This window comes from Coturnix japonica, chromosome 15 (genome assembly GCF_054131305.1).
Source record: "Coturnix japonica strain WE chromosome 15, WE-NBRP24, whole genome shotgun sequence".
NCBI classification, from domain to species: Eukaryota; Metazoa; Chordata; class Aves; order Galliformes; family Phasianidae; genus Coturnix; species Coturnix japonica.
In genome coordinates, this window is record NC_140677.1 from 10,616,064 (window position 1) to 10,631,700 (window position 15,637).

The following is a 15,637-nucleotide window of genomic DNA, read 5'->3' on the forward strand; positions in this document are numbered from 1 at the left end:
CACCCATTTCAGAAGCCATAAGGGCATGGGACGAGCCCTGCTGTGAGGAGGTGGCCACACAGGTGCTGTGATTTGGTGCCTTTCCTCCCGCCCCACTCTTTTTGTTCCAGCCTTTTTGATTGCTGCAAGTCCCATCTCTTTTACTTTATTAGTTTCCAATATCTGCTCAGTTGCTCCTATGGGAACCCCACAACCCCTTTGCTTTTCCTTGGGGCGTCCTATTCACTTTGGGGGATCGTTTTGTGGTGCAGAAAGCAACATGATAAGGCACAAAGGGCCTTGATGGAGCCCGAGTTTTGTTTAACAGTTCAGATAGTGAAAGTTTACAAGAGCCAGTACTGGGAAAGCTATGCTGTGAATAGAGCTATTATTGCCATTATCACATTGTTTAGACTGGTGGGCCAAAACACAGGCATTTCGTATTTGTTTAACAGCTTCATCAAGCTGTATATTTGTATTGTCCTTTGGGCTGTGTTGTCAGAGGGTTGCAAGCGACATAAGAAGAAGTATCAGCCGTTCCTTGGGGGATTTGCCGGTCCAAGAAGTCATTAATTACAGAGCAGCGGAGCCGAGGCAGGGTTTGGCTTTCCCGAACTCGGAGGAGCGGCGGAGGCCGATAGAGGGCAGCAGGCTCCTGCGGCTGCAGGGCGCCCGGCCCGAGACTGTCCGGTGTTGGGGTTGGGGGGGGTGTCCTGGTGAACTTCCCTTTCGTGTCGGAAGATTAAAATTAAAGAAGAAAAAAAGAAAAGTAAAACTCTCGGACGGGGGGGAAGAAAAGAAAAAAAGAGGAAAAACACATAGAAACCACGAAATCTACAACGCAATCCTTATGCTGCAAAACATCCCCGCTAAAGAATATCCCTATAAACTCGCGTGTCGTGCCTGGAGGTTCCTGTGAAAGCAGCTTTCTGTCTGTGTTCTGTTTCTGTATGAAACCCAAGATGATCTATCGTGTTGTGCTCGGGTCTCTGTTTCATGATGAAGCTGTGGGTAGGTTGCACGGCTCATTCTTTCACTTATTTCAGCACTTATTCTCCCATTTCAGTACAGGCGGTTATCACTTTTTTCCCCCCTCTTTGTCACAAAACAAAACCAAATCCCTTCCAGATCTGCCGTGGATTTGTTGCTCTGCTGTCTGTCCTGGTGCCGGGCTCTGGGTTTATGGGCAAGGAGAAGGGGAGCACGTTGTTAGGAGAGTTTGTGCTCAGGGGGTGCAGCAGAGAGCACAGAATCAAGGCTTACAGACAGACTCTGCTCCTCAGCTTTCTGCTTGTCTTTCATGCACTTTATTGCACCTTTTCTGCAGTTCACTCCAAGGACGCTCATGTTCATAATCCCTATCTGACACAGAGGAATCCCCTTTGGCTCTCAGTGCACAGCCATGGCTGCATTCTGCTGCTTGATTTGTTGTCTTTGATCATTTCTAATTATTGTTTGCATCAGTTCTTGTTTGAGTTGCTGGTGCTGCTCGCTTCTGACCGCGATCTGAGACCGAGTGCTGTAATGTTGTCTTAGCGTTTGCTATTGCTGCGTTATTTTCAGGGCTGGTGTATCTCAGCTGAGCACGGCTCATCATTACACGGGGCTCCCAAATCTCATGTCAGCCATCAGCTCAGGGTGAGGAGCCCGTGAGAGCTGGGGTATGCGCATGCTGGGGCTCCAGATGTGGGCACAATGCGCTGTTGGTGTTGGTTTTGATCGGTGGTGCTCTGAAAGCGGTGTGCTTTTTCTCTGATGGCAGCTCAAAATATCCCTCAAACTGAAAGTAGTGCTTCTCCCATATTGTGACAGCAGCTGCTCGTATACAGAAACCCATCCTGGTATTTAGAAAATCAGTGCATTGCGCTCAGGCTGAGCAGCGAGCGGCATTCTGTTTGAAGTCCCCTTATATAGAGAAATGACAATGTTCTATGTGTTAAAAACGGTCAGCAATTCCTCACAGCCCAGGACTGTTGGGGTCAGCACTGTTTTTAAGCTCACATGAAGCACTGAAGCCTTTGCTCAGGCAAAGAGCAGTGCTGGTTGGCCACAGCCAATGCAAGCAGTGTGCTGGTGGCAGGGCTGATGGGACCAGTGTAGAAGTGGGGAGTAGACGTAAGTATTTGGTGCTTGTTCTGGTTTTCTTTCATTTGCTTCCTTTTGGGGCTAAATATTGTCACTTGGAGCAAGTAATATGTTATTATTTATTATTATTATAAATTTTAAAGGGAACTGGGCATGTTAAACTTAGTGCTGACCCCCGATCCTACAACGGATGCTCCCATCAGCCTCACTGACTCCTTGCAGAGCGAAGGCCACGGGAGAAATCCCACACAGGGAAACATCTTTGCCCCATAAACTTTATCTGATCCCATCTCAGGAGTAGGCAGAGGGCTCAATCCTGGAGCACTGAGCTCTGCCTCTCCCCCTCCAGTAGGGTTTTGCCTGGACAGATGTGGGGATGCAACCACTGCTGAGCTGCTGTCTGTTGCTCTGCGTTATCTGTGGCACTGTGTTGTTCTAGAAACTTTCTTTTCCTGCCTGGCTTCTGCAAATGAAGAAGGGGGAAAAAAAAATAATAATGAAGAGACCTTCATTTGGTGGCATAGAAAATTTGCATAAAATATCGCTCTAAGCATTGAAGGATCTTATTACATAGGGTTTTGATGATAATCTATGTTGAAATAATATTTAACACATGCTGCACTTTTAATTAAGTATCTGAATAATCTCAAATTAATACCAGAGGTTTAAAAATAAGTTTTCATTTTAGTGAACTGTAACATAATAGCAAGCTGCACCGCAGCCCCCTCCTTTACCCTTTGATTTAATTAAATGCCCTTCTGCGCTTCTTCTCACTTCAGATATGCGCAGAAAGAAGTCAGCCCTCGATATTTTACTTAGGATTGCACCACTTTTCCTTTCCCTATGTCACCTCCGTGCTCTCGGAGCTGTGGGGACAGTGTCTCTATGGGACTGGCTGTGGTGCTGGGAAGCCTTGCGTTGTGCACTGGGGGTGGCTCAGCATCGGAGCTCTCTGCTCCCGGAGTTTGGTTGTGAAGCAAAAGAGGTTTAGCAGTGTAATGGTTTCAGAGTGCAATCAACCCACTGCAAATAAATTCACGTTGATTCTATTTATTTTTTCAAATTAAAAAGGCCTGATCCAGCCAATTTGTTTGCCTTGCAGTGAGGCGCGGGTGACAATCACCGCTTCATTATTCCATCTTAAGAAATTCCATTAACCAAAGGAAGGGGGAAAAAAAAAAACAACCAAAAACCCAAGACCTCACTTAGATGCATGTCAGTGAAATTGTTTTGCTGCACCCGGCCGGAGAGGTGCACGGGGGGGAGGCTGCATGCTGCCATCAGGAACGCACTGTTTGGAGAATGTGAGGCAGGCTGAAGGCTTTCTGTTAGATCTCCCCTTTATCCCTCACCATCTATCATTGTAAAGGAGACGTATATGCCCGGCGCGCTTTGTATATTAAGGGAGCTGCCTGCTTTTCTCCCTTTGCGGAGATAATGATGCCGAGGGTTGTTGACTGCTGTTATCTCTGATGACAGCCTTATCTGCATGGCTCTGATTCCTGCTCCCGGAGTCGCGGATCTGCAGCCCTCCATTGCAATGACCACTGCTCCGATTGTGGCACGGAGCTGCCAACAGTGAGTGGAACGCTCAGCAGCAGTGTGACATCTGCTGCATTCCCTTCCTACCCCCTCTGTGTAAAGCACTGGAGTGAAATGCTGAGAGCAAGAGAGGATGGGAGCCTCTAAAGAAGCTCAGATCCCAACTAAGTTCCCCTATGTGGGACAGGAGGGCGGTGAGCAGTGCTGGATGGTGCCCCAGGTTGGAGCACCCCTCACTGGTGCGCCCAGCAATGCTGTTTGCATGGCACAGGAGGGACCATTGCACCCTCCCGGCTGCAAAAAGTAGGAATCCAGGAGTTTATTTTAACTCCTCTAAACATAATAATCTGCAGTTAATTGGAGAACATTCACCGTGCCTGGAAGGTGCAGCGCGCCGCAGTTGTTTGGCAGGCTGGATTCCCACCCCTTGGAGATCTTAGAGCAAATTTCAAATATTTATGAATTTAGCCTCTTAGCGCTCTTGAGAAGCAGCCGTGCTTTACTGCTGCAGAGAGCAAGATGGGGAGATAGCGCGTGTGCTTGGCCAGGCTCGCCCGGAGCCCGCGGTGCTGCATCAGACCCAGCCATGTGCCCACAGCAGATCCCGTGAGCCTTAAAAATAGCCAACCGAACCCCCTCTCCCCAACGTGGATATCTGTGAATCCTGCCTGCGGCTGCACGACTGCAGCTTACACACAGCCCTCGCTCTGCGCATGCAGCTGGGTTTTTCCTTGCTCGTTTGTCTGCTCTTTCTCAAATCCATGCTTTTATTCTCCCTGTCATATCTCGTAATATATGCTTCAATCCGAATGCTCAGAGCAGTTTCTCCGGGAGATGATCCCACCTGGCTCTCCTGAGTTGCACATCTGATGTCAGTGCTCAGCTTGCCGACACTGTGGTTTGAGGCTGCCCTGGTTGGAGCTGCACAGCCTTGCTTGAGGAGGGTATTCACTTTGCCCTAGAAGCTTAAAGAGATGTTTATTTTTCCAGTGCTCCAGAAGAAGGCACAGCCAGACCCTTTCTTTGGTGGTGAAGAACCAATTACTGATTAAACTCCTTATTTTGTCCTGAAAAATTGCTTAAATGAGACATAGTGATATATAAGAGAGAGGTTTCTGTTTGAAAAGCATTTGTGTCTGAAAAGCCGTTTTTAGTGGGTAAGAAGTTTGCCCATGAGGGCTCGGAACTGCTGCTCTGGTGCCTGGCTAAGGGGCTGCTCCATGTAAACCAGCACCAATCTCCCATCAATGCTCATTTCAGATTGCAGACAAACTGTTCAGGATGCTCTTTGGGAAATTTGGTTGCAGACCACAGCATGCAGTGTTCTCACACACTTTAAGAGCAGTTTTAGTATAGATAACCTGTCTGTTCCCCCCCTTCTCCAGAGCTTGCAGCAGGTCTAACAGGAGCTGTACATGAAGACAGAGCAGGCTGCGTGCAGAACTCTTCTTTTCCAGATGTATGCTGGGCTGAAAGGGGCTGAGGTGAGCAGTGCTGCCTCATCTTGCGGTGGTCATACCATTTCTATAGCATTCTCCATCCCATATTTTCAAAGCACGACACAAATGTCACCATTGGTGCACCATAATTTTACCCACCACAAGGGTGGGTAAATTTGTGCCTTTGCAGGATATAAACTTCCATTTAAACTTCAGGAGGACTTCATGCTCTGCCCTGACAGTGTTTATCTGCTCCGACTGTGAATGGGAATTGGAAAAGGGGAAAGAGAGAATGGCTGCTCTTTAAAAAGCTAATTTAAAAGCAGGCGCAGTCTTCTGTAAAGATGATTCTGATTGTCCAGAGCTCTTTTAAAGGGACAAGGTTAAATGCATTTGTATTGAGAATGTGGGATTAGGCGTGCGCACAAAATGAACAACATCTTCTTTATTTATTTCATACTTAAATGGCCAAGAGTGTCAGTCAGTCAATTCCCGATGATTCAGGAATGCAAGGGGATTTTCTGTATTGTTTTTTTTTTTATTCATAAAACTTTTTATCTCTGGCTTTTGTATGTTAGCTATTTCTGCAGTGCCACTGAGCTTCTCTTCTGTCCACTCTCTTCCTGTAACCAAAGGGGTTGAAATAAGCGACGTCTGTAAATGGCTCAGCAGGTTGGAAGATACAGGTAAGGACCTGAGTCTATTGCCCAGTGCCTTGACTGTTTGCACAGCTGCCTGGTGTGGGAAAAGGAGGCTCAGGTTGGATATTAGGAGAGAATTCTTCTCAGGAAGTGTGGTGATGCATTGGCACTGCTGCACAGGGAGGTGGGGGAGTTGCCATCCTTGGAGGTGTTTAAGAACTGCGGAGCTGTGGCACTGAGGGGCGTGGTTATTGGCATGGTGGGGTGGTTTAGGGTTGGACTTGGTGATCTTAGAGGTCTTTCCAACCTTAACAATTCTGTGATGATCTGACAGCCACACTGCTGTTCTGCATCCAACCGAAAATGACTGAGGGCTTAAAACAACCCCACAAAGCAGGGAATTATTAACAAAGTGCTGATGCTTTGGCAAAAAGCAACAAAGAAAACAACACAAACATAAGCTGACCAGTTTAAAGCGATTACAGTCTCTACTCAGTACTGTCTGGTGCAGGAGTGCCTTTTTTTGGTATGTTTTTACTTGGTGATTTTAATCTTGGCTGTGTCTGTTCATTGCCGTTATAAAAGGAAGAAATCATAACAACTAAAAGACAACGGCTGAGAGGAAGTGGGAGTTGCTTTATTGTCAGCTTTATAGTTGGGGAAACTGAGGCATGGAGAGGTCATAGGTGAAGTGAGCTGGCAAAAAGCAGTGCAGGAGCCAGGAGTGAACCCAAGACTCCACGCCATGGCAGGCAGCATTTCTTGTGCCAGGTGTTCTGAGGGAGAACCAAAGGACCTCCAGTCAATGGAATCACCTGGGGAGCCAAGGGCGGGAGGCAGGCCATGTGCCCCACAATTTGGTAGGGGGAATTGGTGTGGCAGTGAGGGAAGATGCTGTCTGTTTTCAGAAGATCTGTTTGGAAGCAGCTCAGCTTACAGCTCCCTCTGGGTGAACACAGCCAAAGGGCTCCAAGGGTCCTCTGTGTGGGTACCTTGTAAGGGAGCTCTGGTCTCAAGCTGTGCAGCAGTGTCCAGATATTTCCCGTCAGTGGAGCCTCTTCCTTAAAAAAGAGAATATATATATGTATTAATTCCAGCTTGTCATGCGCTGTCTGCCTTCTCTCAGCCGTCTGGCTTCACCCTCCCACCCGAGCTTTGGTGGGATCTCTCTAGATCCTATCTTACCTTTCTGGAGCCAGCACAAAGCTGTGTGTCACTGCTCAAATGCGCTGTGTTGGGTCATGGCAGCTGGGGATGTCACTGGTTGAAATTATTACTGAGAAAAGACCAAGAGTGAATACCCAGCACAAGGACGGGTCTGTCTGATGTGCCCTGTAGGCTTAATTAGCGCTTGGATTTTGCTCACCACTGTTTCTTCAAACCAAACCCACTAGCAAACAGATGACGTCAAGAAGAAGGGCAGGAATGCTGTGTTCGTGGCTTATTACTGTTTATATAGCACCAAAGTTGAGTAAGGCACTTGAAAAACAGGCAGGATGGCATGAAATACTGGCCCTTATTAAGGCAGATGGGGTTTGAGTGTTGAACTTTTTTGATTGTGGTGGAATCAGGGTTGCTCTTTCCCAGGAAGTTCCTTTTTTTGAGGGTAAATCTCAGGACAGGTTTGGATCCTCTGGGTGGGACTGGAGGCTGGAGGAACCCCCAAACAGTGAGGGTGAGCCCCCAAAGGCTGCAGAGCTGTGCTGCCTGGGGAGCTCTCTATTCAGCAGAGGTATGTCCCAATGGACCTCTAACTCTTCAAATATGCTGGTAGATCAGTTCTTATTCATACAGATGGAAATATCATAACACAAAGAGTTTCCTGCAACCAGGACCTAAATTTTCTTTACATTCCTACTCATCTCTTTGTTCCAGGTTTATTCTTGGCAGTGAATATCCCTGGATTCCTGTTCAGAGTAGAGTGGACTACACTTTCTCCAAACCCTTGCTCTGAATCACCAAAAAAATGTGTTATTTCCTTGCAATGGTGTTGTCCAAGATTTAGAGGTCATGATCCAACACATCAGCCAAAAAAACGACCTTGGCTTGGAAACGAGGTCTGTTGAAAGGTTCATTGAATTGTTGGAGGTTTTTGCCTGCTTTCTGTTTCTGCAACCATTTGGACACTTATACATTACATTTCAGGCTTTTCACAGATCTCTGAAGGTCAGATGTTCATTTTTCCAGCTGAGGAATTTGAGACCATTTGTGCTGCCTACCTTTAAGGTGCCTGTTTTGGGTCCTGAAGTGATGAAGCTCCTCCTCCAAACTTCTGTGCTTCCTCTGGAATGAGCTGTTAGACACCAGCCTCCCAGAACTGGGCACCCAGATAAGTGTACGTAAGCACCCTTCACCCCCATCATCTCATCAATAGCATTTGGGAACTAAAACTGAAACAGTAGGGGAAAAAAAGCTCATATACTGTAGGCATCATGATAACAACAGGAGCTGGCAGCACAGTAAGCTTGTGCTGTCAAGCCAGCTGTTAAAATGTAGGTGTGGGAGAGAGGGCCCAGCTGAGCTGTTTCCTGGAATGTGGAAAATAGGGCAGCAAAGTGTTCTAGGATTGGAAATTTTTTTTTTTTTTTGCACCAGCCCCTTTGGCTGCATTCTTGCTTTTGTTTGGTCGCTGTGCCTGTCTGTGCCAGTAGGTTTCACTGGCATGAGCTGTTCATGCCAAGCAGATTTGATGTGGGAATGCCCATTCCCTGCATACCCCAAAACTGGGAGAGAGTAGCACCCATTGGCTGAGGAGCTGCTCCATGCACAATGCTGTGTTGCCCCTAGACTAAGGTAGGCAGTATAGCAATATCCACAGACAGTGCGAATAGGAAGAAGCCTTAAATAAATCTTAGGAAGTCACAATTTGCTCATAGATGCTCCATAGCCATAAAAGGTGGTGAGAGCTGTAGAACCAATTACTCCTCCCAGGCTGTTCAGTCTACTCCTATACGCTTCAACCAGAACAAATGCACTGCATGTTTGAGGCTGCAGATCTCACCATCAGCATCTGCATTCTTTGCTTATGTGCTTTGGGTCAGATCAGCTCAAAGCAAGATCCAGCACCCCAAATCTGAGCAGTGCTAGAAAACCAGGACACAGCAGAAGCAATACCAAAGGGACCGACAGGATCACAGGGGTATTTTGGGGGCTGGGGGAAGCCCAATGAATAAATGTTATGGTGTACAAATCCCCCTTCATTTTTTATTTTTTAATATATATTTTTTTAAGCATTTCTCTAATGTTTCTTTCTGCCTCTCCCTTCCAGAACTGAAATGCCATCTCACGGAGCGCAGTGACCTCCCTGGAGGGCTGTCCTTGGGCTGTGGCTTCATGCTCCCCTGTCTCATGGGAGACACTGGATTTCCTTCCTAGCTGTCTCCCACGGAGTACTTTGGAGCATTTATGTTTCTGTAGCGCAGGACTGAGCCGAGAAGCAGCTCAGAGCACGTGTGGTAAGGTGTCTTGTGCAAAGGCTGCCCTTAAGCATCGCTCTCCAGCCCCAGCTTGGCCATTCATGGTATGTTGCATTTGCCAAACATAAATTGAAATAGGTCTTGGACAATTGCATTGGCATGTGTGTGACTTTCTCTCCAGCCAAGCAGTGAAGGCACCGTGGCTCCTGTTGCAGAGCATGCCAATACTTGGAATGTGCTCCTGCCAATATCCCACATAAATCACGCCTCATCCAGCCCTCCTCAGTCCTTCTGGAGATTTCTGCTTCACTGCAAATGATACGTGATGGATCTGTGCTTCCTCAGAGCATCACATTGCAGGCAGATCTCAATACACTTATTTACGGTAAGTCTGACATTGTAGAACTTCTCTCCTTTCTGCTCTCAAGCGTGTGCTTCAGCCCAGCATGGGGTGTATGAGAGGGGACTACAATTTGTTGAGCACCACAGAACACCTTAGCCCTCTGTGTTTGGGTTTGAAGAGCTGATCTTCCTGAAAGGAAGATCCCTGATGGACTTAAAGCTGACAAGTGGATGGGGTTTCGGTGAACATCTATCTCCAAAACTTCCATACTTCAGTAGGAAAACTTGACAAAGTCTCCTTGCCTGTTTGGGTGTAAGAGTTTATAGTTACACTGCCATGGTTTTGTAGTTTTGTAATACATACACATAAGTTAATTTGAATGAGGACCTTCCTTATACCATCTAGATTTGACAACCCTGCCCATGGCAGGACGTTAGAGCTTGATGACCTTTAAGATCCCTTCCAACCTAAGCCATTCTATGATCTTTGTTTAGTCTGACTTTCTTTCATCAGCAAGGTGCTACACACCAGAAAGGACCATTTGGATTTCTTGGGAGGGTCAGCATGGAGCCTAGAATGCATTTGAAAGTGCTAAAATACCAAAACCCAGCAGAAGGGGATCAATGTTAGGAAAGAAGCTTGCACTCCTCATTGTCTGAGGAAATGGAAGCGGGGTGATGGCAGGGGCCAGATCCCATTGAGAATGTGAGTACCCATCCCTACTGCCAGCCCTCTCCCAACTCGCTTTGAAGCCCTGTGCTGTGGGAGGGATGCTCGCTGTGCACCTTGCCTGCTGATGATCCCTAAATTAAGAAATGCAAATCTATTCCTTTTCCAAAGGGAACTTTCCTCTGTTGCTAATACCCTGCGTGGCTTCTATACAGACCCCTCACAAACACCTGCAGCTTTTTCTTCTTTTTTTTTCTCTTTCCTCTCCCCCTTTTGCTGGGAGGGGGTGGTGATGGGGACTTTATTGAGAATCTTTGTTTTCTCTGGTGCGAAGAAACTTGCTTTGCTCTTTTGCCTCCTTTTCTTTCCCCTTTTCACAGAATAAATACAGCTGATCCATCCCCAGCCCCTCTGCACGTGCCGGAAGAATAAATCGCCCGCCTCCCCCCCCCCCAGCCCCCTCCGTTAATTCTTTCCCCCGCTGCTGTGTTTGCTTTTTCTCACTGCAGCTGTAGCGCTGGTCGCGAGCGTGAGCTGACCTATTGCTGGTTTGTTTGGCACCCCCAGAAAAGACTTTGAAAGCAACGCTAGAGCCTTTAGTAGTCTTCTCTCCCCCCCACCCCCCTCCTCTCCCCTTCTTATTATCTCAGCACTCCCCTTTTGTTGCAGCGCAATGCAAACACACACGCGTGCAGCACAGGGAGCAAAGCGTTGGGGACCGGAGCCCCAGAAATATTGCACTGTCCAGAGTCCACGGGTTAAAACAAACATCAACACTGCGTCAAATAGTTTGCCCGTAAGAGTCTTTTGTTATGAAGATAAGCTTGTTATCTCTTTCATTCAGATTTTAATCTGACAGGTCATTTGCATACTGCCAGCCGACTTCAGGGTGTGCATTAGATCCACTTTGCATTTAAATCCTCTGTCACTCAGGCAAATAAAAAAGGGAGGGGGAGGTGGGGGGACAGCGAAGGACCTCTTTCAGATCCTCCCAGTTATTGCCGTTACTTTTAGTTGGTCCTATTGATAGCTGAAAAGTTGTCCTGGCTCTTGGTGCTCTGCTTGGTTTTGGGCCATCAGACACCCCCAGGCTGCGAGCTGTGTGGATCAGGTCTGCCCCAATGGCCCCGAGCCCTTCCTTACTCAAATACTTCTTCAGACCCCATCTGTGTGGACCCCTTCTCCATAGTGATCCCTGTGGCCAGGTAAATCCCAGAGCTGCTTGGTCCTCAGTCAGGTTGAGCCTCTGTGGGGTTGGATGAGATGGGTTCAGTCTGTGCTAACAGGACATGGAACATGAAATGACATGGGCACAGTGCAGCTAGCAAGTCACCCATCTGTCAACTTACATGTCAGTGTGCTTCTTTGCTTGGTTATTCCGCTTGTCCAATCTCAGAATCATAGAACAGCTTAAACTGGAAGGGACCTCAAAGATGCCTTCTCCATATCTTATGTGTCTCTATCTCTTCTCTTCTTGTCTGTATGCAGCCTGAACCTGCACCTCGACTCCTTGGGTTGTATTGCGTATGTGCAGCGATCCCAGGGCCAAGACTGCTCGCATAGGTATGAAGGTAGGTTGTAAAACAGCACCCGTGGGACACAAATCAACCATAGTTGATGGAATAGAGTTTCTCTGTGGGTATCGAGAGATGCAATGGTTTCTGGTGTGCATGAGGTAATGTGGGCACTACAAATAATAACAAAAGCCCAATGGCCTCCCTGGCCATGCTTCCCACACCTCCCATCATGTCAGAACAATGACTGGGGACAAGATTAAACCTGGCACCATTCTCGTCCTGCACACAGAGGTGGAACTGCGGCTCTTGCTGAAGACCGCAGGAATTACCCTGGGGTGAGTGAAAGGTGAAACTGCCGAGTCTCTCTCTTCAAATACAATGGGGAGCCCTGGAGATAAGGCTGCAGTCCCCCTGCAGAGTGGGACTGTGGCCGCAGGGATTGTGTCCCAAACCACCACACACCAAGCCCCAGGAGAATGCTTTCTTCATCCCCAATGGGGTTAAAGATTGGATCTGGGGCAATTAGTGTATCCAGAAGTAGACCAGTGAATAGTGGCAGGGCATTTATTCAGCTCTAATGTGACAAGTTTAATTCCTCTGCTCAGAGCCAGTTATTTTCTTACATATATCAATTATTTGAAATAATTCTCTGAATAACATCTAGAAATAATTCAGGCAATATATCTTGATAATGAACCCATTGCTACTGAATGGCTGAAATCTCAGCTGTGCTGGTGACTTTGGCTTGGGCGAATGTTCACACGGCATTGTTTCTATTCTTAAACAGTAGTACGTGACTTTCAGAACCAGATTCTGGTCTGAATTGCTGTGTTTATGAGGTCTCTGTTATTTGCCATTTCTATAAATGTTCCCAGTAGTAAATACCTGTGTTAGAATATTCTTGGTAGAACAAACATAAAAAGCATATGAATGAAGACAGAGCAAATTTAAGGTGCTTATTTGAATGGACAATTAGGAGGAAAATAGTTTCCATGATAGGTGGCCACCTCTAAGCCTTTCCTATCCAAATTCCACACCCCTTCGTCAAGGCTGGAGTGGAAGGGGATGGCAGAGACGTCTGTGTGCAAACAGGGAAGAGTTCCTTTTGCAATTCAGTTTCTCACTCATGCCCTTAAACTGACAACACTTGAGACCCCCAGACTAAGGGCAATGAATGCAAAATGAGAGCTCTGCAAAATCCCCTGGTTCCGGGCCAGCTCTCTTGCTTTGCTTTGCTGCTCCTTGGCATCAGTCTTTCAGCCAAGTGAGCAAATCAATGGCTAGCTTCATTGCCAAAAAATCTTCCTCGCTGTTTCCCATATAACTAATGAGAATGCAAATGTGCTGCTTTTCCAGGCTGGCTTGCAACCTCCGCTGCATCCTTTCTGTGCATGGTAACAAGGTACTTTTCTTCTGCCATGAGACCTACTCGTGTCACACTGGCTTGTGGGATTGTCCTCGTTGCAGGTGAGAACCAGAGTGCTTGGGTGGCAGAGCTGGGAAGGCTGCAGCAAAGGGGGAACTAAAGCCTTCTAGACAACTTCTCCACACTGTCCTATCAAGTGCAGAGGGACACGGAAGAGTAGTTTAGAATTAGATAAGCAAGAAAGAAGCGGGTTGGTATTTGAGTTAAGACACTGCATCAGAGCAGAAATCACACAGGAATTCTGTTTGCACCTTTGCTATACTTCCATGTGGAAGAGCAGAGCCTCCTATGCCCAGACCCTCCTGCCTGGGCTCTCCCTGAGGATGGTAACATGTCATTACATAACCATGCAGCACTGGGTGTGTTCCAGCTAGCAGGGCCTGGCCAGAGCCCAGCCAGTGTCCCCAGCCCTGGCTTCCAGGAATACCACCCTTGCCTGTCTCCCTTTCTGGGGATGTTGGATCCGAGATGAGAGCTCAGTAGCTTATGGGCATTGTCACATTATCTGTCTTGATGGACACTCTGGGCTCTTTGGGGACCATGGGACAATTCAATGAAGGGATGCAGTGCAGGAATTTTTCCCACAAAGACGTGTGCTCTCCATTCCCAGACAATGAACGAGTGATGCAGAGCGGGATGGAGCCTCCTGAGCAGTGCCCTTTTCTCCACTCACGTCTGCTGTATGTCTTGGGGTTTGCCTCGAGTCTTCCAGGGAGCCCAGGTTCCTTGGGCTGTGCCTTCCCACCAAAGGGACTGGAGAACGCATTCTTTTCAAAAGCAGTGTGACATCTTTCCTTTGTTCCTGGCTTTCCACTAGGATTTTCCATGATGCAATCCCGTATGGGGTTCCTGGCACAGAGCTGTTAAAAATCAGTAGCTGTGCCTGGAGCAAACCCATTGTTCTGCCAACACAGAGCCCTTCCGTGCTGCTGACTCCTGCATGGCGCAGCTCCTACTCCCTGTACTGCTGAGGCTGCCAGTGCCAACACAGCCATAGTTAGACACAGGCACAGCCACCAAGGTGTCACACTAAGGTGATATCAGACTTGGGTGCAGCTGGAAGCTGGGACTTGTTTCATTTGCAGCCCTCTGCTCCAGCAAAGAAGGGTTGTTTTGGAGTAGGAAATTGAGAGGCTGTAGCTTTTATCCTGTTGGAGGAGCAATTTGCAAGGAAAACAATGCAGGATTCTCTTGGAATAAGGAGCATTAGCTGCATCATCTTTTAAAAATAATTTAGTGGAGGGAATGTTGGCTGGGGATTAGCACCCTTGCAGGCACTTGGGTTGCGGTGAGGGGATGGTGAGATTTATTGATGTTGGGGATTGTTTCAAATGCATAGGTGACATCTGATGCCAGAGAGGCTCTGGGGCTCACTAATAAGTCAGAGGCTCAAAGTTTTCAGCAGCATAGCCATTAACCCTGAGATTATGATATCCTTTGTGTTTTTCCAGTGTGTCTTGCCAAGGTTTTGCCTTAAGCGGAGGAAGGATGAAAAATGTAGGGCCAGAGATTTTCTTACAGCTGAAAACCGCTGTCTGCTGCGCTGCTCCTTGGGACAGCACTGAGCAGGGAAACGCCTCTGCCACCCAGCAGTCATTTTCTTCATAGTGGGACAAGTGCAGAATGGTGGAGGGAAAGCTCAGACAATGGTCCTGTCCAGGGAGATGCAGTCTCATGTCTTCCACCCTCCTCTGCTTTGATGCCCGAATGTGAAGGACTGGTAAAACTCAAATTTCAGAAGGGCTTTTTCAATAGTTATATAAATGCATCTATTCTCAGATAAGATCTTCCAAGCAGATCTTATCTTGGAATTAGTTTTGTGGTAGCAATGGGGGGTGTTCATCATAGAATCATTAAGGCTGGAAAAGACCTCTAGGATTATCCAGTCCAACTGTCCACCCATGACCAATATTGACCACTAAACCATCATTCTGCTCTAGGTGGCCAGTCTTAACTGAAGCTAGCGCACCTGAAAAGAGACAGCTGTAGTATTCCTCCAGGTCTGGAGAAGGCAAAAACCTCTCAGCTAAAACATTTGTAGCAAATAAATGAATGTGGTTACAGTGATGCTTAAGCTTAGAGACTTCGTCTGAATGTGGCTGAATTATTGCACTTTGTATTTTCTGTCTCTCTCCCACACAACGTGAAACATTTGTTCCCTGGAAATTTCCTTTGGTTTTATTTAAACCATTAAAAGTAAAACAAGTTGCACCTCCCTCAAGAAATAGCTGAGATGAGCTAAACTTCCTGCTCTGCTCCAAATTTTTGAGAAACAGTGGTTACATCAGAATGAAAACCAATGTGTTTTGGGTGTTTGAAGGAGAATTCTTGTTTCCTTTTATTGTCTGTAGATCCTCAATGAAAAAACTACTTCCAGTTGAGCCACCTGGACAATGATTTGCAGATTGAAAACAAACAAGCAGAATCTCGGGGTTAAAGAGGTCCCAATGTTGGGACAGATGCTGTGGTACTACTCTAAATTTCACTTGGAAAGCTGAAGGAACCAAATGCATCGACTCAGGTATGATCTAGTGAATTACTTCCAACCTTTAAGAAAGAAAACCAGATAGCAGCGATAGC

General features: G+C 47.1%; 1 protein-coding gene across 1 annotated transcript in view; it reads left to right on the forward strand.

Annotated features, from left to right (window-relative positions):
• Positions 1-15,637, forward strand: part of LOC107320025 (uncharacterized) — a 32,644-nt gene that overhangs the window by 4,990 nt on the left and 12,017 nt on the right. The window contains exons 3-11 of the mRNA XM_085516353.1: positions 4,992-5,090; positions 5,624-5,731; positions 7,562-7,743; positions 7,832-8,021; positions 8,955-9,487; positions 10,784-10,910; positions 11,603-11,685; positions 12,988-13,098; positions 15,409-15,578. Coding sequence (XP_085372479.1) covers positions 9,418-9,487; positions 10,784-10,910; positions 11,603-11,685; positions 12,988-13,098; positions 15,409-15,419 — 402 coding nt within the window. The 5' untranslated portion in view covers positions 4,992-5,090; positions 5,624-5,731; positions 7,562-7,743; positions 7,832-8,021; positions 8,955-9,417 and the 3' untranslated portion in view covers positions 15,420-15,578. The remainder of the gene's footprint in view (positions 1-4,991; positions 5,091-5,623; positions 5,732-7,561; positions 7,744-7,831; positions 8,022-8,954; positions 9,488-10,783; positions 10,911-11,602; positions 11,686-12,987; positions 13,099-15,408; positions 15,579-15,637) is intronic.